General features: G+C 38.2%; 1 protein-coding gene across 1 annotated transcript in view; it reads right to left on the reverse strand.

The window, feature by feature from the left end:
* Positions 1-3402: 3402 nt before the first annotated feature.
* csmd2 (CUB and Sushi multiple domains 2) overlaps positions 3403-22973 on the reverse strand; it is a 358175-nt gene continuing 338604 nt past the window's right edge. Inside the window, exons 63-72 of the mRNA XM_059350192.1 lie at positions 20859-20932; positions 20091-20202; positions 19032-19211; positions 16334-16399; positions 14988-15149; positions 12325-12437; positions 11600-11687; positions 8899-9031; positions 7906-8083; positions 3403-6968 (exon numbers count right to left, since the gene is read on the reverse strand). Of these exons, the coding sequence (XP_059206175.1) occupies positions 7924-8083; positions 8899-9031; positions 11600-11687; positions 12325-12437; positions 14988-15149; positions 16334-16399; positions 19032-19211; positions 20091-20202; positions 20859-20932 (1088 nt within the window). The 3' untranslated portion in view covers positions 3403-6968; positions 7906-7923. The remainder of the gene's footprint in view (positions 6969-7905; positions 8084-8898; positions 9032-11599; positions 11688-12324; positions 12438-14987; positions 15150-16333; positions 16400-19031; positions 19212-20090; positions 20203-20858; positions 20933-22973) is intronic.

Here is a 22973-nt window from a genome sequence, read left to right on the forward strand (position 1 = left end):
ATGAATAAAGTCAACCATTTATTGAAAGAATAATAGCCAAATGCAATGTGACCCCGATGGCCCCACAAGACAGAGTGATTCCAAACTTGCATATCTCTTCTCGGGTTTTGGCGAAACCCCGTAAAATGGGTGGGCCCTTTAACGCAATTGGTCAATTTGTCTTTGTGAGATGCTTTGGTTACCACCTTAACCGAGCATCTGGAGATTTAACATTTCACCGACCTTTCAAACTTTATGTGTGTCTGTTGCCTGCTGAAGCCTCCACATCCTTATTCTGCTTCTCCCCCTACATACATTGTTCCATAAGAACAAACACTATCAGTATGCACCGTCAACTTTCCTGGTTAATGGTAGAGTACAGGTTGGCGTGCAATACAACAACATTTTTTAGAAACACTGTCTATTCTTTTCAACCTGTTTTCTTATATAACCAAATTGTCAGATGTGATCAGGTTCATTCTTATGAGACAAGGTCAGCTAATGGTGGTCAGATGATGTTACCATGTCCAAAATCAAATGCCTTAAAGAGAACAGTTATTTATCGTGCTATCAGTTATTGGAACAATCGCCCACTGAATATACGTGAACTGAATAGTAAAGTATCTTTTAATTATTACTTGAGAATGCATTATTTAAATTTGTGAGTAGTGAATTAACATATTTACTGTATGAAAGTGAGAATTAATGTAATAGATATGAATGTAATAACTTATTCAGAATGATTTCTGATGACGTGTATAATAATGTCTACAATGTTTAATTGTTAAGTGATTTTTGTTTTGTCTTGTGGACCCCAAGAAGACTAGCTCCTCCCACTTTTGGTGGCAGCTAATGGGGATCTTTTTAACAATAAACAATAACAACAATACCTCCCCTGACCTCTGACCTCTCCATCCTTAAATGACCCAGTCCTGTCATTGAGTAACCTGGTCATAGTTTAGGGACCCAGCCAAGCCGAATATATTCCCCGCTCCCACAGGAGCTACATACTTACACCTCGAGGACGTTCAGATTGAAGGCGAAACATCACAGAAGCATAAATAACGCGTCTTGAAACGTCAGTCTGAAAGGGGCTCCCCCAGTGTCAGTTGGGATCAGACCCCTGTGATTAGGATAATGAATGAAGTGGAAGCAGATATCTTGGCTAAGATAAGAGGAGCTGCACCAGGGGACACTGGTTATTACCCCCAGAGGCTAATTGTGCATGATTAGCTAATGGATTCCAGGCTTGAGGCAATAAACCAATGCATTCAATAAATACTCTGATGAAAAGTAGGTTTTATATTTTATTCCAAAACCTTCAAAATAAGTTTCAAGTTCAAGAAAGTAGAATAAGCTTAGACACAATGCAAAGCATCATATACAGACGGATAAAATACATTTTATATATTGCAGACAAGCCATGGTGGGTCTTACATATGTACAGTATGTATGTAAACTTTTATGTACAATCTTTTTTACATATACAAAAAGCCTTGTTTCTATTTTTCTTTGTATATATTTATATATATATATATATATTTATATATATAGAGATTTTTCATATACTCCCCACTAGCATTTGTACTACAATAATGAAAAAGAAAAACATTTACATATATGTCAATCCATTTTTTCTTTTTATATTACAAATGTATTTCCATAAAAATATATCTCTGTACAAAAAAAGTTTTTTATTCGTTAACATATTCTCTTTTATCAGAGACACTTTCCCTCCATAGTTGCTCTCTGTAGTTACACACAGTCTGCTCAAGTCCATGTTTGTCCATTTCTTTACAGGAAACCCTTTTGGTGTACAGCAAGACAACGATGCTGAATCTTTGTCTTTTACTGTTTTGTTTTGTTGAGGCGCTCTGGGCCATATTGATCTCGCTTAGGCGCTCTGGGTTGTCATGAGTTTTAGTCTCATTTCGAGGCTCGTTGAGATCTACTGGGCTGTCATGAAATAACGTTAGGGGAAAGAAATAAAAGGAAACATGAGACCTTGTAATAACTTTGTTGCCTTGACAAAAATACAGGAATGTAAAGTCTCTGGTAATAAAAAGCAGCTCTCTGTATATATTTTTGCTATATTATACTCTAGATAAATCGGACATTCTGCTTTTATTCCAAGGATGACACATTGTGGCAACAGATTTTTTTTTCCATTACTGCACACAAACAGAGGAGCAATTGTTGGATTACAGATATTGAACACAGTATAGATAGATAAATTCTGATGCACTAAGTGAAATGAAATACATTCAGTAGTTTTTCAGTCATAACTCCAGTGATCTGATCAATATCGTGGAACTACCAGTCCTTTCTTATCTCCATTCATAGAATAAAATTCATCATTCAGCTCCAAAACTTTTCAAAAATACATCATCTTACCCTCCACCCCATGCTCCACTATAGACACACTGATATGGGCTGAATAGTTGAGGCAAATTGCATGGAATGGGCCTGAAAAAACACAGAAGTAAGTGTGGATTTGTCAGGGTCGTCGATATGCGCTGACAATGGAAGATGGGAGATTACAAATGATAGTTGATGCAGAATATGTTGCACAGCATGACGGATGGATTGCTGGGTTTTTCAATGCATGTAGACTGTGGCCTGCGCTGAGGAAGTGAGAGCGCTAGCTACAGATAGAGACGGGAAGCTTTTGGTCTATTCTCTGACTGAGAGAAAATCCAGTGAACTCTACGGGAACTCAAAGACCATAGCTGCGGTGTGTTTCATTATAGAAGAGATGGTGAGCAGGAGAGAACTCAGAGCTGTGTCTAGCTGATAACGAAAATGAAACTCGGATGATCAGAGTTTCTGTCTTAAAATATGCAAAGAGAACCAGGAAGTAGCCGAGGCCGCTATCAAGAAAGAGTCTCTTCAAACTCTTATAACTCGGCTCCAACCAGAACTCACTGATCTTCATTTTCATACAACTATACTGCACTTTCTTTGAGAACTTTATGGACTAACCCAGATGGGCTAATAATAAAGTATTTCTATAGAAGCAGCGCCCATTAAGTGAAAAATCCCATTTCTGCAAAATTACCAGCATGAATTTTTGAAAATGTTTTGTTAGCTATTAAAAATGTTTCTAACTAGTGGAACTAAATGAAGCAACAGCAAGAACTGATTTATGAACTATTTATCATTTTGCCTAATTCTAATGTGGTTAAACTTTCTTTGGTTGAAAGAGTATCTCTCAAAAATCATGCACCACACAAACACTCACCCAAACATTTAGGCAAGCACATAAAATCCAAGACATTAATCCTTGCACACTGAAATACAGTAACTAATGAGCTCATTGCTCTTTTAGGAAAAGCAAAAAAGGGGCAAAAAATGTTGCTGTTGTTTTTCCCTGTAAGATCAAAAATGCAGTTACAAAGAGCTCCCAGGTGTGTGTGTGTGTGTGTGTGTGTGTGTGTGTGTGTGTGTGTGTGTGTGTGTCTGAGATGAAAACAAGGTCTAATTTAAAAAAAAAACTGACATAAAAACCTTATAATCCCCCCCAATCTTTGTCAAGAAATGATGTTTGGAACGAGGAAAAAAAACACAAAAACAGAGCCAGTGAAGCTGGTTCACTCATATCATGGGGCTGTACCAAGGCACTATAATGAACGTAAAGTGCTTATTGGAGACTGGAGAAGGTAAAAAAAAAAACAAAGATTGAAAAAGGTATGCGTCAGGCCCTTTAAAACCATTTGGGAATTTCTGGAGACTGAGCCCTTGTTGGTAAAAACAATCATAGTTGTGTGAGCTTATGCTTCTGTCTTATGTTTGTCCAGATCTGCAGTCTAAATATAGTCAAATAGAATCAGTCCCATCTTGGGAGTGGGGGCATCATGTCCTATTGCACCAGCTAATCACATTTGTTTATTTAATACTCAGCGCAGCTTAACAAAGTGTTGGTAAAGTGTACTAAACGCTGCCATGGGAGGAAGGACCACTTCAAAGAGGCCTGAACAGAAACTAACTGGAATGTAATGAAGCTATTGACTCTTGCTGAAATATTTGGAGCAATTTCGGTATAAAAACAAATGTAATGCAAAATGCGGCGGCCGCATAAAAACATAAGAACGGAGTAACAATGCCTTCTAGATAATGTGAGTGCAACCGCTCCTCTCCCCGTGAAATCTCCGGGGTAATTCAATCGCTCCCTTTTCCATCAATTCACGACCAGAGCAGGCAAAGGGCAATATTCTATCTGTACTGTCGAGATAAGCGAGAGCTTTAAAAGTAATAAAATTGTAAAAGCAATTACCGACCCACAGCGAAACTAATTGAACGAACAATACAGTGATTGGTTTCAAAGGCCTGGATTTCTGAGGGAAATAATGTACTGTAGGTGACTTTTAAGACTTCATTAAAAACCTGTTGGTGTGGAGTTGGATTTTAACTGTGAAGTCCACTTTGTTGCCTTCATATGCATAATGTATGCACTTACATACCAAAAACAAATACATGCAAGTCAAATTTTCCTCCCAATTTCTAACATTAAAAAGAAAGCGTACACGCTAAGTGTAAGAACTACGGATGTTTTAGTCTTTTTTGAGTCAAACATTACATAATTGTGGGTCTGTCCTGTCAGTGATGATGATAAGGTGAATTCAGGGTTCGATATGGGTTTGACAATGAAGCGAGGCTAAATTAAAGCAAATTGCATGTAATGGCTCAATTTGCTGCAGTGAAGTTTAAGCACTATTCACCCTACTCAGCATCCACAGGATACACAGGTACGGGGATAGTAAGTGGTAAATAGCTGGAGCAGGGTGTTAAATCCACTGGGTTTCCTTCCTTTTACCCCACTGCTCACACACACACACACACACACACACACACACACACACACATGACAGTGACAAAAGGTTTTGAAATCTCTCTTCTCATCAGGCGTGTCACTCATCAGCCAGGTAGAGTCCTGCTGTTATAGCTGATGACAGTTCCCTCCTGTGTCGCACTTTCAAAACAATATTTTCGGAATATCGCTCCCCAGTTGCCACAGATTTGAGGAGTGTTAAAACACTTTTTTTTTCTTACCATATTTATCATTTCCAATTTAATGCATGGGAGTAATCAGTATGCCAGAAACTCCCCTGCTGTCACTGTCAGCTCTGGAAGGAAGGAAGGAGGCCTTCTGCAACGTTTCCATGACAAGCGAAGACAAAACAGAGCAACGCTGCTGCTGCTTTTAAAAAAAAAAAAAAGAAAAAGGAAGGAGCTGTCAGAAGTTAACTTGGAGGAAAAGACTTGAATGTAATCCAGAGGGGGAACACTTCACTGACTCATCCATTCTTCAGACTCAGGCGCCTTCAGTTGTACATTTTGAGGGAGTTCAAACATGACCAGGCTTTGATCTTTGTTTTCCTAAGGCCTAGTTTATGGAGCTCATACTGCATCTTCATCTCAGAAAAAAATACAGTATGAACTGTACCACCTTCAAGCCTGAGAAACATGTGATCCAGGATTAAAAAAAAAAAAGGTCAAAAGCGGAGAATTTGACATCAGACATGGAGTCTTTCCACGTGTTGCTTCTGCTCGGTGCTACAGCTTTGTTCTGATTTCTGAAAATGAAGAGGGAGAAAAAAAAAAAGATGTGGTCCCAAAGCATTTATACATCCATTGAAATATTCTGTATCCCAGAAAGCCGTCCCTACAATGTCTTTTTCTCCTCGAGGACCTCAGAGCGACAGTGGCAGGAAAGTCGTATCCAAAGCTTATGTGAAGCAAATTCCAGAGTATTGCCTCTTGTTTGACATTGTGTTTTAGGTGCATGTGTTAAAGAGGTGGATTTGTCTATTCACACTTTCTTTCGGTCTCTCCCAGACAGAAAAATGTAAAGTGATTGTGCATGAGTCACAAACAAGGAGAAAGCAGATGAGAGTTGAACTGCCTTTAGTTTTCTATACATTGTCATTTGTTCTGGGTAGCCTTGTGTTTTATCCATGTCCAGAGCATCTAGGCAGAGTGATCTGATCTGAAACCCAACTCAAAATAAAATAAATGTGGAGAAATCCAAGCAAATTATCATGTGTTTGGTGGGATTTTTGGGGCCCAAAAAAAACAATATTGTGGGTAGATGCCACCATAAACATATACACATGCACTCTCTCAGTCACATACACACATCACTTCTCTCTACAACCTCACTAAGTGCTTTTTCCAGCAGCCCCAGCTACCTTTTAACCCCTGCCCTGGACACAGCTGCCTCAGCAAGCAGAATTTCATCCCTGCTTTCACAAAAACAAAAAAAAAGAAAGAAAGGTAGAAAAAAAAGTAAAAAAAGTAATGGTAGAATGTGTGCCTCCAACATGGCTTTCAGAACTTACTGATTTTTTAAAATCCTCAGCCAGAGACTTTGGGCCTCCAGTAAAGCCTTTCAACAGCCTCAGGAGCATTTGGGGGGAAAAACAGGGTTCCCTATTACTCATCACAGAAAGCAAGCAGCATATAAAAAGAAAAGAAAAGAGCAAATCAAAAAAGAGAGAGAAGAGAGAATCGAACCAGTCCAGACTGTCTCTCTTTGACTCACACAGGCCGACGCGGGGCTGTCCGCCTTACACTTAACTCTCTGTTAGCTACAGGTCACCTTCTGGACTTGAAGTTGACGGTAAAATTCCCTTTGGGTTTAGGCGCAGGGCGGTGAGAAGAGTCATCACAGCTTTGCTTCTAGTGTTCCTCCTGCCGGCTGCAGTGTCAGGTGGAAGCTTTTCCTCAAAATATGGAAAACGATCAAGAAACCATGTAAAGAACAATTACAAAAAGCATTTTGTTGTTGGCATGTGTTACAGTCGTTGTCTTCACATGGTTTCTGTTTTTTTCTGGGCTCCTGCGGGTAAGAAGAGCCTTTTGCCGCTGGAGATGTTTCTGTAATGTATTTCAGCGAATAAAATAATCTTTGTCTTGCCCTCTGCTCAGGGAACTATGGATGTCCTCTGGTGGCAGGCAGGCCAAGATGTGGTGCACTTCTCCTCCGCTAACTGGATCAAGAGGAAAGCATGGATGGATGGAAGGATGGGGAAGGACAAGAGATGGAGGAGAAGGGCATGGAAATAAAGAAGTACACAAAAAAATATTTAGAAGTTGGTGAAGGTACAAAAAAATAGGAAAGAATGAAGATGAGTGAAGAGAGAGAAGATAAAGGCATTCATTTAGTATTTTCATCAGTTTTCAAATAAAATTTAAAAAAGCATATTCTATATTATATATACTATACTATAGATTACATATTCTATGTTTTTCAATAAAGTACAGTACAGGCCAAAAGTTTGGACACACACCTTCTCATTCAATGTGTTTTTCTTTATTTTCATGACTATTTACATTGTAGATTCTCACTGAAGGCATCAAAACTATGAATGAACACATATGGAATTATGTACTTAACAAAAAAAGTGTGAAATAACTGAAAACGTGTCTTGTATTTTAGATTCCTCAAAGTAACCACCCTTTGCTTACTAGAATATAAGACATGTTTTCAGTTATTTCACACTTTTTTGTTAAGTACATAATTCTACATGTGTTCATTAATAGTTTTGATTAATCTACAATGTAAATAGTCATGAAAATAAAGAATGAGAAGGTGTGTCCAAATTTTGGCCTGTACTGTATATATAAGCCAAACAAAATTCATTAATATGAGAGATAGAGATCAAAGGAAATGTAGCAAAGAAAATCCAATTTTCTCTCCTCTTGACTTGAGGGACGGTGTAAAAGGTTTAGTCTGCAGCTGGATTCGGAGAAATCTGGGTCTTGTTGCTTCAGCAGTTCTGATGCCTTGGATGTGTGATTAGCTCGAGCTAGCCACAAGCTGATAACTCCGTCTACTTTCACAGAAATGTGGATCCGAGGGTGCCTAAAGCTCTAAGTCCAGACTCTATGATTCAGCCACATGACCTGGTGGTGTGTGACTCTCACCTCTGGAGGAAGCAGTTGCTATACAGCTGTGCAAACTGTGCTGACTGTGAACTCTGTCTCGTTGGCCATGATGTCAGTGGGCTGGATGTTGCGGTCGTACATTGGGTTCTCGAACGTAGCGCGTCCATTAGTGTTCTCATGGCCCACGTAACCATTGAAGGGGACTTTGGGTCTTCTTCTGAAATGAAAACACATAAAAAACGGTGAGATCAGTGGTTCACATGTCAGGATATCAATTATACTGCAGAGATACACTACCGGTCAAAAGTTTTAGAACACCCCAATTTTTCCAGTTTTTTATTGAAATTCAAGCAGTTCAAGTCAAATGAACAGCTTGAAAGGGTCCAAAGGTAAGTGGTGAACTGCCAGAGGTAAATAAAAAAAGGTAAGCTTAACCAAAACTGGAAAATAATGTACATTTCAGAATTATACAAGTAGGCCTTTTTCAGGGAACAAGAAATGGGTTAACAACTTAACTCTATGGAGTCTTGGGCTATTTTGACCATTTTTGAATTCTTTTCATGTCTTTGTAAGTCATTTTGTGTCTTTTTGTGTCTTTTTTTTAAGTCTTTTGGTGTCTTATTTTGTCATTTTGTGTCTTTTTTTAGTCATTTTGTGTCTTTTTTTTTGTCATTTTGTGTCTTTTTTTTGTCATTTTGTGTCTTTTTTTTGTCCTTTAGTCCAACATAAAATGTGATTTTGAATCTTTTTTTAACTTTCAAAACACTATCATGCTCAATAAAGAATTTTAAATGTTGCAAATGTGCATTAATTTCAGAGTACACTGAGACATTAAACTGCATCATTTTCAATTAAATTCTGGAAAAGTTGGTGTGTTCTAAAACTTTTGACCAGTAGTGTATTTTGAAGGGTCATTCAAGAGAAACAAGACAGACTTTTATCTGACAACAGCTCAACTTAAACCTTTACTGAAGGTGCTTTAGCAGGACCAAAGCAGCGGTATAATAAAGGGTATTGTGGTGTTAACCTTACCTGTGTTTGTAGAGGTACAGAGCGAAGCCTGCAATGATCATGGCTATAAAAGGCACTAGGATGGCTGCCGCCACTGAACTGCTGTTGGACGCAAAGTTGTATCCTGTGTTGTCTCTGCTGGGATCTAAACTCTCTGGAGGGAAGAGAAGAGATAACACACTGAGCCATCACTTCAGCACAATACCACTCCAGCACAAGACATTAATTAAACCACATAAATAACACAATTAAAATAAACAAAAGGCAAATGATCCTCCTCACCTCCTGCCAAGAACTTGTGATAAAAGTTTAAGGCAAATAAACAGAAAACAGCCGAAGAGTGAAATAAAAGCAAGTGTAATGACTGAGGAGGGCTGCCAGGAAGGCTCCACTTATACATAATAGACTGAGCAGACAAGTGACTTTTTAAGTCTATTGCTATGCTTTATTTTCATTTTTCCCCCCCTTGGGAACGTCAAATTCCATTATCCTAACCATGACTCTTAATTACTGACATCAAAGGCCGACAGCTATTAAGTCATTTCAGATTCATTCTCTAATTTATGGAGGTGTGTGTGTCTACAACAGTGGAGGAGTGACAGCCCACCTGTCTGCCACAGAACGCCAAAAAAGCTCCAATAAAGGACGAGTGACAAACAAGAAGAAATTCAATTAGTGTGTTGTGTGGTGTTTGCCAATCAACCCCCTGCTGCAGGAGCATGCACACAAACAGTTGCACAAACAAACCCGTGCAAGCAGGTTGCACCAGCAGCTAACAGGAAACAGGAAAACCTCGACAAATGGAGTAGGATTATTTCCAAGACGTCCAACCTACCCCACCATCCACTTAAACACACACACACATGAATGCCCTGGCAACAGCCCCAGCCCTCTGTATTAATAAAGAGCTGTTTGCTCAATCAGTGCTGCAGCAGCGGTGGTGGTGGTGGTGGAGGTGGTGGGCGGATTCTGCACCTGCTGTTCAAGCACCTCTCTCATTAGAGCAGGTTTTCACATCCACTTTCACTATGTTCACACAACTTCAAGCGTGCATACACACAGTTAATCTGCGTTAACATCGATTCCAGATTGGTCAATTCCATATCTGATCTATTTTCGCACCTATGCTTCTGCTCTTCAGTCTGCCTTGCAGCCAATATGGAAGCTGCAGCTCCAATCTGGGCTTGTTTTTTTTTTTTTTTAAAAGCTGCTGTATTCCTGTGAAATCTGCCACCGTCACCAGCATTAGCGCAAAGAAAACAGCAAAAGCAGCAGCATGAGCATTATCTGCTTGAATAAGATAATATAAGATCAATGTCACATAGGGAAGAGGGAATAACAAATCTGAGTGTAGAGGATTTTCAGCTTAATCTTAAAAGTAACTTAATATATCTCACATACACACGTAACAGTCTGCCATGTTCCTTCATGTATAGCATCCCAACCTGAACACAGTGTGCCACAGGGACTTAGTGAAAGGCTAGATGAAAAATGACATATTTTAATGAATCCCCACTGATGGCTGGTGAAATGAGAGTACATACTCAATCTAATGTATATAAAATGACCCTGCAATCTTATGTGTCCACTCAGGAGTGAGGTTAAGTCACTTTTTTGGGGTTTCATAGAAAAACTTGGAATTGATGATGAAGATGGAAAAGGAATGATGTTTTCTGATTCATGCTTTTCTCTTTCTCTTGGTATGATATGGCATTTTTTATGACTTGCATCTCATGTTAGAGATCAATTAACATGTATAATGCGTTTAAAAAACATGATGGATGTTTTTAACTGGATTGCAACAGTGGGTGGCAGCAGTAAACCAATGTTGAGAACTGAAAAAACATCTAATAACAACATGAAGCAAATTCCACATCCTTTTTTTAACACCTAATTCCAGCATTTTTTTTAACATTTGCCGATTAAAATGCACATCACATACATACTGTCAGTAGATAGAGCCTCATCTATTCTCTATGTGCCATATATCAGATGTTTCTTATTGTGAAGTGTTTGCAGTTAAAGGTGCACCAAACCATGAAGATGAAAACATGAAAAAGCCCACACACATAACTGCTTGACAGCAGCAGCCATTGAGATCCATTGAGTCAGAGTGTAAGGATTCGCTGTATACAAACTGTAGCGAGCAGCATCATATGGGTGGGATTTCTAGGTCACAAACATGAAGGGGAATATTTGGATAGCTGCAGCCTTTTGAAAAACGCTTCTATATCGATGACAGCATAGCTGAAGACGCTGAAGGAACTACACACGGAAAAAGAATGGATATTTAATGGATCTAAACTGCAAGATGCACGGTTACTTGATATGGCAAAGGCTCCACAGGCATCAACACACCAGCCACAAACTCCAGGAGCAAAGATTATTTTCTTCTGTAGCTGTGTTAGCTGTGTGTGAGTGCAGTTTGGATGTGATTTTCTGACTATTAATGATGTTTGTGAACTGCCTCTTTATGCAGGACTCGCAGTCCAAAAGTGTTTTCACATTTGTAAAAGTAAATAAATGATAAATCCAACACAGCAAATGACACGCTGTGAAAGCACTCGCAGCTAAGCTTAAGGACCTCACTCGTTTATTTTAGGGGAAAGATTTCTGTGATAGAAATCCAAACAGAAAAATAAAAAAACAGAGATATAGAGTGGTCCCCCAGGAGACCGCTTGGTCACAGTGGTTTCTATAACCAAGTGGACAGCTCACTCACCCAGTCTCTGGAGACCAAATTGGCCAAAGCCTTTTCCTCTGACAAATCCCTGGTACACAAAGGAGTTGGATGAAGAGATGTAGGACACCTAGGGAGAGAGGGGAATGGAAGACAGACACTTTATGTGTCACATCCAGGCTTTACAAAGGAGAGTATCATCAAAGTGTCAGCAGCTGGTGCACGCAGAAAATGAAATATCATGTCAAAGGAGCTGAAAGGCGCTCTTATAGCTGACATTTAATATGACGCTTTCCTGCTCAAGAGCACAAACATAAGCACACTCCAGAGTTACACAAGAGGAATACTCCATTCTGCACAACATGCTTGTATGTAAACACTCTTAAGTGCTGAGAGGCTTGTGAAACATGCACATAAAAACCCCACACTGTGGCACACGCACATATATATGCTGTGACCTGCTTTTTTAATTATATCTGGAGTGGGTGTGCATTAGAGGTGGCTGCGGTTGGGGGATAATACGGCAGCGAGGAGTGGAGGGGCTCTGTCGACTCCTGATTACCAGCCAATGATTTAACTGACATTTTAATTAAAGAGAAAACTCTTGGTGGGCCCTCCATCTCCCCAGTGACAAGGTTAGTGTGTATGTGTGCTTCTGCATATTTCTTGATAAAGGTGTGTGTGTGTGTGTGTGTGTGTGTGTGTGTGTTGGTGTGATGTAACAAAGACAGGTGCACCACTGAACCCGACCCTGGACTTGAACTTACATGTCCGTCCAAGGCCCAGTTGTCTATTTTGAACTTGTTGACAAAGATCTCCACGGGGCCTCTGATCTGGTGGACCTGCAGCAGCAGCTGCGCCTCCTCCTTCTTATATGTACCTACAAGGAAATAAAAGGGGAAGTTATTCTGGAGCAGCCTTCACACACACAGACGAAATGAAAAGGATTCGTGATATATCTACACAAATACAGGAATTCATGGTATCACCTTCCTCCATCATGTTGTGTTGACTCTTGTTTCTGCTCAATATTAATTTATTCGCTTTATAAAATACAGTAAATTATCTGGTTTTGAGCTGCTACTGATAAGAACACATGTTATGATAAGACTGTTAATGTGGAGTAAATCAAATATAGCAGTAAAAAGTAGTTAATACTCCAATCACTATATCACTTTAACATTTATTTTAAACACAACTGTAAATGTCCTTTAGTAAGCTTCCTATTTGTGTTTTTGTATTATATAGCTTGTTTTTCATGTTTGTACATTTTCAAGGTGTTTAACAATGTTGTAATGCTTTTATTTTGAAAAGGTGCCGTCCAGTGTGAAACGGGTGCTTTCATTTTGAAAGGTAGTGACAGGAAATAACCGGTAGAACGGTTAAATGAAAAAACGAACGGTTAATAATAACGAGTGCGTTGTAATTCATATAAAGTTGATATAAAGTATGAAAAAGTTTTCTATAGTGGCTGACTGACAGGACACAAGGTTTGTTAGAGTATATTTTCTTCTGTCATATATATTAGTGGCTATATTTGTTGTCTTAACTATAGTAAAAGTGCTTGTTAGCTCTAGTGCTAATGCTAATGTTTGCTATTTTTTTTCAAAATAAAAGCACTGCGGTTATATTGATTTCTAATTTCTGGGTAAATGCCCAGGTCTGTTCTAAGCAGTCTCAAATACAACTATAACTTTAGCAGTAAAATATGCATAAAAAGACTAGCATATTTACATCAGTTTAGTTTAGTCATTTTAAATCTGTGAGCAAACGTTTCACATTGTCACTTTGTCATGTTTGCTCATTTCAGCAGCACTTTGCTAGTGAGACCATCACACAACACAAATAGGGACTTTGATTTGCAACATAACTTTCTGTCAATCACCAGGAAAAAAAGCTTTTATTTTCCCCAAGATGAAAGCATGATGAATGATGCCAAGTCACCAAAAATGTCAAATTAATGTGTCTCATTAAACTTATTTATGAAGTGTCACCTAGTGCAATAGTGGGGCCGACTGATGTGTTTTAAACAATGAAGCTCTGTGAGCTACTGCATATCAGGCTATGGAGGACTAATGTGACGTTTTCTATCAATAATGATATCATAATGAGTTTTTATTTGTAAGACACAATAGTAAGAAACTTAGCCATGTGACAGTATACAATTTAGATTGCATTATTATTGGTCATTCATTATGTAGGTAAGCCTATTTCTGCAAATTTGAATTAAAAAAAAAAAGATTTTTCTATTTAGTATCTATCTTAAATAATAAGAGAATTTCACAATATTTTGAGTTAGGCCCATACCATACCATTATGAAGTTTTTCAAACTTTCTAATAATAAGATTTTTGTTATCCCCAAATGATGACTCATTAATAGTGAAACACTTAGTCATTATTCTGAGATACTCAGTGATTATATTCACATATTTCTTTTCATCCCTTTGACAGAAGTTGGAGCAGAAATAACTCAATGTAATTTGTATACTGTGCGAACGCAACAATAATCTATACGTCTGATTCAGCAACATTACTTTCACTGGAGAGTGTGGCAATTTGCGGCTGTAGAAAATAATTATTACGACACTGTGATGAAGATTGATAGCACCCAGGTACAGAGGAGTGATGTGTCCAAGCCGTTATGGATGCAAATTTGTGTCTTAATGATCACAGCTGCACGGTGATTATGCTACGGGGAAAAAAAATAAAATGTCTGCTGTTCAGTAACAGCAGCAATGATCGTCTCCGAGCAGGGACCAAACTGTGTTCTGGGTTCTCGTCCTCACTTGAATAAATCTGACATCTTCTGTTTGATTAAAACCCGACAAAGTGAGTCTCTGGTGCGAAAGCAAAGACTTGTGTGTGTGTGTGTGACAAGATTATTATAGTTAACGAAAACTAACAAAATAACGAAAACTAAAATTGAAAAAACATTTTCGTTAACTGAAATAAAAAAAAAAAACGATAACTAACTGAAACTGTATTGTGTGGTTACAAAACTAACTAAAACTAACTAAAATTATAGTGAAAATGTCCTTAGTTTTCGTCTTTGTCAACTTTTTTCATTCATAATTCAGTGTTTCTATTTCAACATGCAGGAACACATGGTGAATATGTTTACTGAGACAAAATACAAAACACCCAGAACTGTAAGAGTTAATAACCTTATTGGGGCTAAGATGGATAAACCAAAGGAAATAAAGGCACATACCCATTACAAAAAAACTAAAACTAACACTAAAACTAATACAAACTAAACTAAAACTAAGCATTTTCAAAAACTAAAAACTAAACTAAAACTAACTGAATTTGAAAACAAAAATTCACAACAAAATTAAAACTAAAAATAATGAAAAATCCAAAACTATTATAACCTTGGTGTGTGAGTGTGTTTAAGGTCTCAACAGTGAATTCTTTTGGTGTACCAACCGGAAAGTTTCAGTTCCACTCCACTGTGGTCGATGAGAGTCCCGTTGACCCGGTTGCTAAAGGGTTCAAAGGCAGTGATGCTGAGCATGGCAGGCTGCTTCTTCCCCAGGTACTCGTAGGATCCCCTCCACAGAGAGTTCTTAGCAAATACACCACCAGGGACTAAAAGAGAACAGTGGAGATACAGGAGACCAAAGAAATCTGTTTTTAGTAACAACAATGTGCCAGTAAGAACACCTTTAAGAGGATACAATCAGTGGAATCAGTTAACAGGGTTCAATTAGTGGTGAGAGTGAAACCTGAAACATCAAAATCAAGCAAAATTAACCTTATTGTCCTCTATAAGTCCTCTACACATCATTTTAATCAGTGGTTCCCTAATAACAATGACTTGTAGCCAAGGGGCTTGGTTGTTGTACACATATGTTACAATTGACAGCGCTTAAAAATCAAGGCTACGTTTACACGAGGACCGTCTGAACAGAAGACGCAAAAGTGGCGTCACGTCTTCACTTTTTATTCCTCGTTTAGACGAGCGTTTTCGGGAGGAAATCTGCTGCATACGGTGATCTAAAGTGTGTGGAATGTGATTGTATGCAGCCAGACGGCATCACTTAAAGCCATAAGAGCATCTTTGGGCATGCAGAAGTTTTCACGCCACACATTTTCATCAGCTACTCCTTCCACAAAGTTCTCCTCCATCACTAGATCTCCCAGGTCTCGTTCACAGCCGTCTGGCTCCTCCCACCAATCGCTGCATCCAGAATGTGATGGAGGTAATTCCAGATCCTTCTCTGGTCACTAATACTATCTGTACATATCCTGGACATTTGGTGGAAAGACTCCTGTAAGTTTATTAGAGCTGCCAGAGCAGCTTGAAGGTCCCACCATGGAAATAATCCCACGTTTCTTTATTTCCTGTCCTGGAGCATGTATGTGACGTAAACACATACGTGACGTGAGCAGATCAGATCAGAGTTTTGTGTCTTGTCAGTGTAGACGACACGCTACGGAGGAGAGGATTACACTTTTACACTTTGGAGGGTGGTTTCAGATTTTTGCGTCTTTAAGCCCCAAAAACGCCGCCACTGTCTTAACAAAAGGCACTTCCGATAGAATATTTTGTCGTTTTTACCCGCGAGCGTCCTGGTGTAAACGGGGCCTAAATTAGCAAGCTTGCAGAGAAGTCTAAACAGTTTGCTAAAAGTATTGCAGGTTGTTGAAATAGTGAGCTACAAATAATGGATCCAGGGTTTTAGATTCCCACTGGGAACCACACAAAAACAAATACATACATTAGTTGAAACAAATATAAGTTAAAGTATCTTAAGAAGGATCTGTCTTACCTGGTAATTTGGAGGGTGGCTCCTGCACCGTCCCCACTGGGCTCTTACCACTGGGACGATTATCAGCTGAAGGAAATTACAAAACAGAATTAACCCCCAAAAAACTCCTTTTTTTTTCCAAGTTTATCCTGTAAACAGGTACGGTGTTTGCCTCGGGAAGGGAAAATAGAAGACACAGTTGTGTTTTTCCACAGCCCTGAGGTAATTGGAGTAGGAGGATGTCACCATCAGCACTTCCTGGCCACCTCCATAACTAATAACCCTGCTGGACAGAGTGAGAGCTGCCTGCGACAGGACTCGACTCCTGCTTCAAAGAGCCGGGGGGAGTCAGAGACACAGTCTCACAGCTTCAAGGGAAGCACTTTAATAATGCCTTACTGCTCACACGGGGCCGCAGGACTACAGCACAGTAGTAAACATACACCCACACAGGCAAACAGAGGGACGAGGGCTTTACACGCGACTACAAACACAGACAGGTATACTGATGCTACTTTATGAGCACAAACATCACCTCAGATAAATGTATCCTGACACAAACAAACACACACACACTCCCACAGCCGTGGACTTTATTAGCTGCCAGTCTTTTGAGCTTCCCTTCCATCACGGCGCCCACAGGCGCTGTTAATATCCTGTATGTGCTAAGACCAGTTCTCTTTCTTCCCTTCACTCTTAATAGCATGGCCTTAAAAATACCTCATCACCCTCTATATTTCACCAGTGGCTCGGCATAGAATCCATCAAGCGGATATCCCCCTCCACTACGTCTCTCTCCTTAAGCTATTAGCATTCGTCTAGCCCAGATAATTGTGTGTCGATGACTCTATTTTTTTCCTATATGTATTTAGGCCAATGCTTGGGGGTGTCTTAATGGCAGTCTATTTGTCTGCTAGACCTTGTTAACACTGCCTCACCATTTATTAGAGGTACTTCTGCTAACCTAATCAATGGGATGCATTGGCCTAATCAGGTTCTGCACCCTTGTTAATGTTTCAAAGCTTGTGTGTGTGTGTGTGTGTAATTCCATACAGTGTAATTGTGTGATGGATAGGCCATCGTACAGTGGCATGTGTCTGAGAACAAGCAAGTGTGAACACGGCTATTCATCAACATTAGTTGGATCCCAATTCTCCAACCTGAGTCATCACTGATCCACAGCAGCACGGACCCCAGTGCTTTAATAAAGACTACTAATAGAAACGGCACATTATAAATATGAGGTTAAGTGTTTTAAGTGTTTAATGCATCTGTGTGGGAAAGTAGGAGGCCATATGTGAGGGTCCATGTACAGTCTGTGAAGCCCTTAGAGGCAAATCTGTGATTTGTGATTTTGGGCTGTATAAATAAAATTGATTTGATTTGATTTGATATGCAGGTTTGGTGAATGTATCGCTGTGCATGTTTGAGTCAGTTGTTGACCATGCACCATTGCTCGCCAGCTAGTTTGGTCAGCGTGAGTCAAAAGTACGAGTCAACTCTTTAAAATGTTATAATTAGTTTTGAAAACACAATGCAAATGGGTCAAAGTTCTAAGACAGAAACACTGACAACAGCCATACTGAACAACAACAGCTGAGACCATAAAAACATTAGGAAAATGTTAACCAAGGTCATAAATCATTAAGAATGATTTTATGTTGATTCTATGATTCTTTTGTTTTTATTGTATTCATGCATATTTTATTTTGTGCGGGCACTACATTTGACATTTTATTTTATTTATTTTTATCCCATTTTTAATTTATTTTATCTTATTGCATCTTACTGTTCTATTGTTTACTACATCTCTTTGTATTGTGTTATGTATTTATTGTTTGTGCAGCACTTGCTAAAATTGTGCTATATAAATAAAGTGGATTGGATTGGATTGGATTGAAGAAATACTATAATTTTCTCATAGACTTGTATACAGTCGGACTTCTATTTGCTATTAAAAAGACTGCAGGATTGAGGCAGTTCTGCATTGGTTTAATTATTTAGACACGGAGGTTGCTTGTTTGTCAGTACAAATTTAGCATCTGCAAAAGCAAGAATGTTTTTTGTGTACACTACCGGTCAAAAGTTTTAGAACACCCCAATTTTTCCTTTTTTTATTGAAATTCAAGCAGTTCAAGTCAAATGAACAGCTTGAAAGGGTACAAAGGTAAGTGGTGAACTGCCAGAGGTAAATAAAAAAAGGTAAGCTTAACCAAAACTGGAAAATAATGTACATTTCAGAATTATACAAGTAGGCCTTTTTCAGGGAACAAGAAATGGGTTAACAACTTAACTCTATGGAGTCTTGGGCTATTTTGTCCATTTTTGAATTCTTTTCATGTCTTTGTAAGTCATTTTGTGTCTTTTTTTGTAATTTTGTGTCTTTTTTTGGTCATTTTGTGTCTTTTTTTGTCATTTTGTGTCTTTTTTTGGTCATTTTGTGTCTTTTTTTTGTCATTTTGTGTCTTTTTTTAGTCCTTTAGTTCAACATAAAATGTGATTTTGAATCTTTTTTAAAATTTCCAGAACACTATCATGCTCAATAAAGAATTTTAAATGTGCATTAATTTCAGAGTAGACTGAGACATTAAACTGCATCATTTTCAATTAAATTCTGGAAAAGTTGGTGTGTTCTAAAACCTTTGACCAGTAGTGTATGTGTTTGCATATATACTCAAGTATTTTTCCATGTTCCCATATGGATGAACTGTGTTTCTACCTGCACAGAGAGGTGGTTTTCCTGTCCAGCTCCCATCGGACCTGCAGGTCCTATGCTCTGATCCTCCGGCCAAGTAGAAGCCAGGCTGACATGTATAGATCAGCGTGTAGCCGAGGGACGGCAGTTCAATGGCTCGAACATCAGACTGGGCTGGCAGCTCCGGCTGGCTGCAGTGGTGGGCTAGAAAAAGAGAGGGAGAGGAGGATTAAATAGACCAAAGAAGAAGCAGGTTAAAGTTGGGATGAGAAGATGAATAGGGAGAGAGATAAGAAGAGCAACAGATAAGAAATAAAAATATGGTAGAAGAGAAAAAGTGAAAAAGAGAGGCAAGGTGCAGGTTTGGGTCACGGAGGAATCAAGGTTATTATAGTTAACGAAAAATAAAGAAATAACGAAAACTAGAATTGAAAAAACATTTTCGTTAACTGAAATAAAAATAAAAATTAGAGTTTTTAAAAAAACAATAACTAACTGAAACTGTATTGCGTGGTTACAAAACTAACTAAAATTAACTAAAATTTAAGTGAAAATGTCCTTAGTTTTCGTTTTTGTCAAATTTTTTCATTCATAATTCAGTGTTTCTATTTGAACATGCAACACATGGTGAATATGTTTACTGAGACTGGGAACTAGAACCAAAATTCAAAACACCCAGAACTGTAAGAGTTAATAACCTTATTGGGGCTGAGATGATAAACCAAAGGAAATGAATGCAAAATTTATTATGATCTATTTGAATCTGGCCCCCAACGTATGGCCCATTACAAAAAAACTAAAACTAACACTAAAACTAATAAAAACTAAACTAAAACTAAGCATTTTCAAAAAAATAAAAACTAAACCAAAACTAGAAAACTCACTCTAAAAACTAACTAAAACTAACTGAATTTGAAAACAAAAATTCACAACGAAATCAAAACTAAAACTAATGAAAAATGCAAAACTATTATAACCTTGGGATGAATATACATGTGACAGATTCTAAGCAACTATTTCTGTATGTTAAGTTTTTTCACTGAACAATAAGCCATGTTTTTGATGAGCAGACTGCGTTCTTACCAATGCACTCGGGCTGGAAACCACTCCAGGTGAGGTTGGGCAGACAGGTGCGAGAAATGGAGCCCTGAAGTAAGTAGCCCTTTCTACAGTTGAAGAACACAGTGCTGCTGATCTGTAGGAGGACACACAAGATGGGAGAACTTGACAAGCAGCAAACATACTGCACATGAAAGCAAGCAGATTTTTCTCAAAGAAGAAATATTAGTTTAAATATTAATATCAATTGTTGACATCAATTGTTTGGGGAAGTCCAAAAAGGTGGCAAGAGTTTGTCATTTAAAATTAAAAATCATATATTAAGAGTTTTTTTCTCTCTTAGAACTATAAGTCTTCCACTAATCAATTAGTCAATAGGCAAAAAAGAATATTTTATATATTTTTTTATTTAAGATCTTAGGTAAGAAAATAGTGAAACATTGTCTGGTAGGATGTTTCATTATCAATTGAATTTCTTAAAAATATTTTTGGGCATTTCATGCACCAACAGATTAATTGACAAAAGAATGGGCACATTAATCCATAATGAAAATAAGTTGCAGCCACACTTCTGTATTAATGCGAATGTGTCACATTTATGTGAAGAATTATGTTACTTTCTCATAAAATTGATATTAAGATAGTCATTGATTCAACCTTGCAGTCCACACTGTGGAAAACTTCACACTAAAGGAATGAATATATATTACAGTACATAGATTAAAAAAAAAAAAAAAAAATCTTTCTGCGTTTAATGGAAGGTTACCAAGGATTTGATTCACAAATACACACCTGGTAGCCTTGACTGTTGTTCTGATTTCCAAAAAGAGGAGTGCCAGGGTCTCCACAGGTAGTGTGAGTGGGATCTGAAACACACACACACACACACACACACACAGATACAGCACATCTGTGAATACACCTCTTCCCATCTAGCATACATGTCACAGACAACCTTGGAATAACTGTGTGGGAAATAATATTTTTCACAGATCTGGTAAGAAGCACTGACGGTAGGAGTGAAGGCCACTTGACGAAAACACACACACACACACACACACACACACACATATTGGTTTTCATAGATCATGGGGACTCCAGTTGTAATCATCCCTTGTGGGGACCACCCTTTCTAGAGGTTGTAGAGAGCTGAAAAAAATTGAGTAAACTTGCCCCAGCTTAGTTAGCCTAAACAAACCTTCAAACCTCTGAAATGATGACGTGATGTTTTAATCAGGCTTTATGGGGACATCCGGAAAAACCAGTAAACATGCTTTCAGGGTACATCAAGAATTTTAAAAGAATTAGCATATTTCACACAGATTATTTGGTGACTAATGGGGACTACTTTTACATAAAACTATGAAAACGAGATACTTTTCTAAGAAGCCAATTCTATAATTATGGCATTTGCAAAAAATTAAATAACATTAAGGACAAAAATAATATTGAGTTCAAATGATGTTGAACTTTAGATGTTCATATATTACAAAGCATTTTTGACCATTATACTAAATGCATATTGTTTGAAAATATTGTCGGGCCAACTTGAATGTGAAGAACTGAGTAGTGAGTTATTGTTCAGAAAGTCTTTCCACAATAACAGCTGATAAATCACAACAGATGTAAATATTTACTCAGAATATCGACTAAATATCAATAATTTTACATCAAGGTCTAAAGTAAAGACTTACATCACCTCAGTACATTAGTAAACTATGAATATAATTTGCAATCAACAACAAAATAGCTCAAACACCTGTAAATATTCATTTTAATTTGTTCATTAAATTTAGTCTGTGTTTTAACACTGTTGACTGTAATTATGACAATGTCAAATAAGGTGTCAGGTGATCATTATCACTCATTTCATTAATTCATTTCCACTTTCTGAAGCCTACACACAAGGAGGAAAACCTTGAGAACACTCGACTCGACCCGACTCATAAGTTACTGGAGTATTTTCATGATGCTGCTCTTATAAAAACCCACCGGGTCATTTTCTCTTTGCAGCCTACAATGGGTTAGGACATGAAAGGAAGTTTTATTCAGCTTCAGTTCTTATCATTACAAAAATGCACCACCTTCATTATATTCTAGTTCAAAAGGCTAAAGGCCAGGGTGAAGAATAACATTTCTCATTTTGGTTTAGTGCAGGAAAAAATCGTTAAAGAATGAATGGAACTTGTCATTTCCAAGAAGTTTCTGCCAGTCTCAGGGCAGCCATTGTCAAAGCAAAAAAGTTGAACAGAAAGTATCAAGAGGCCAGTCTTCTCAGTGGATTCATAGCAACCAAGAAGTGTTGCAGGATATGGTGTAAAGCAACGTCAGCGGTAGCGACATACTGTAAATGTACAACAAGTGTTTATTGATTACATCTCATTAAATCTTCGTTTAACCTTTCCCACATGCCAGGCACTGCGTTTTTTTAAATCGTGGCCAAACAAAGTTGTTGATAAATGATGCATAGGTAGTGGAGTTAATGGTGACTTTTGGCTATAATGAATCAATATTTAAACAAACTATTATTGGGTCAAAGGGCTGGCATGTGTGCATTTTTTAAAGCACTTCAAATACCACAGTGGACCTCAGGGCTGGAACAATACATTTCACTTCATACGCAATCTGTTTGTGACCACAGAAGGAGTGTGATTTCATTGAGTGCTTCTAACTACAGCCATCCAAATGTAACTCAAATGGTATTACTCTTTCTTGTTTAGGTAAATGGCAGCTGTTCTCAACCTTGGGGTCGGGACCCCAATTGGGGTCGCGAGATGATTTCTGGGGGTCGCCAAATCATTTTGGAAGTCAGCTCTGTCTCCACTGTGTTAAAGTGTTCATGTGTTTTAGTCTTTTTGGTCACTTAATGTCTTTTTTTGGTCATTTTGTGCCTTTTTTTTTTTTAGT

This window comes from Centropristis striata, chromosome 14 (assembly GCF_030273125.1).
Source record: "Centropristis striata isolate RG_2023a ecotype Rhode Island chromosome 14, C.striata_1.0, whole genome shotgun sequence".
NCBI lineage: Eukaryota > Metazoa > Chordata > Actinopteri > Perciformes > Serranidae > Centropristis > Centropristis striata.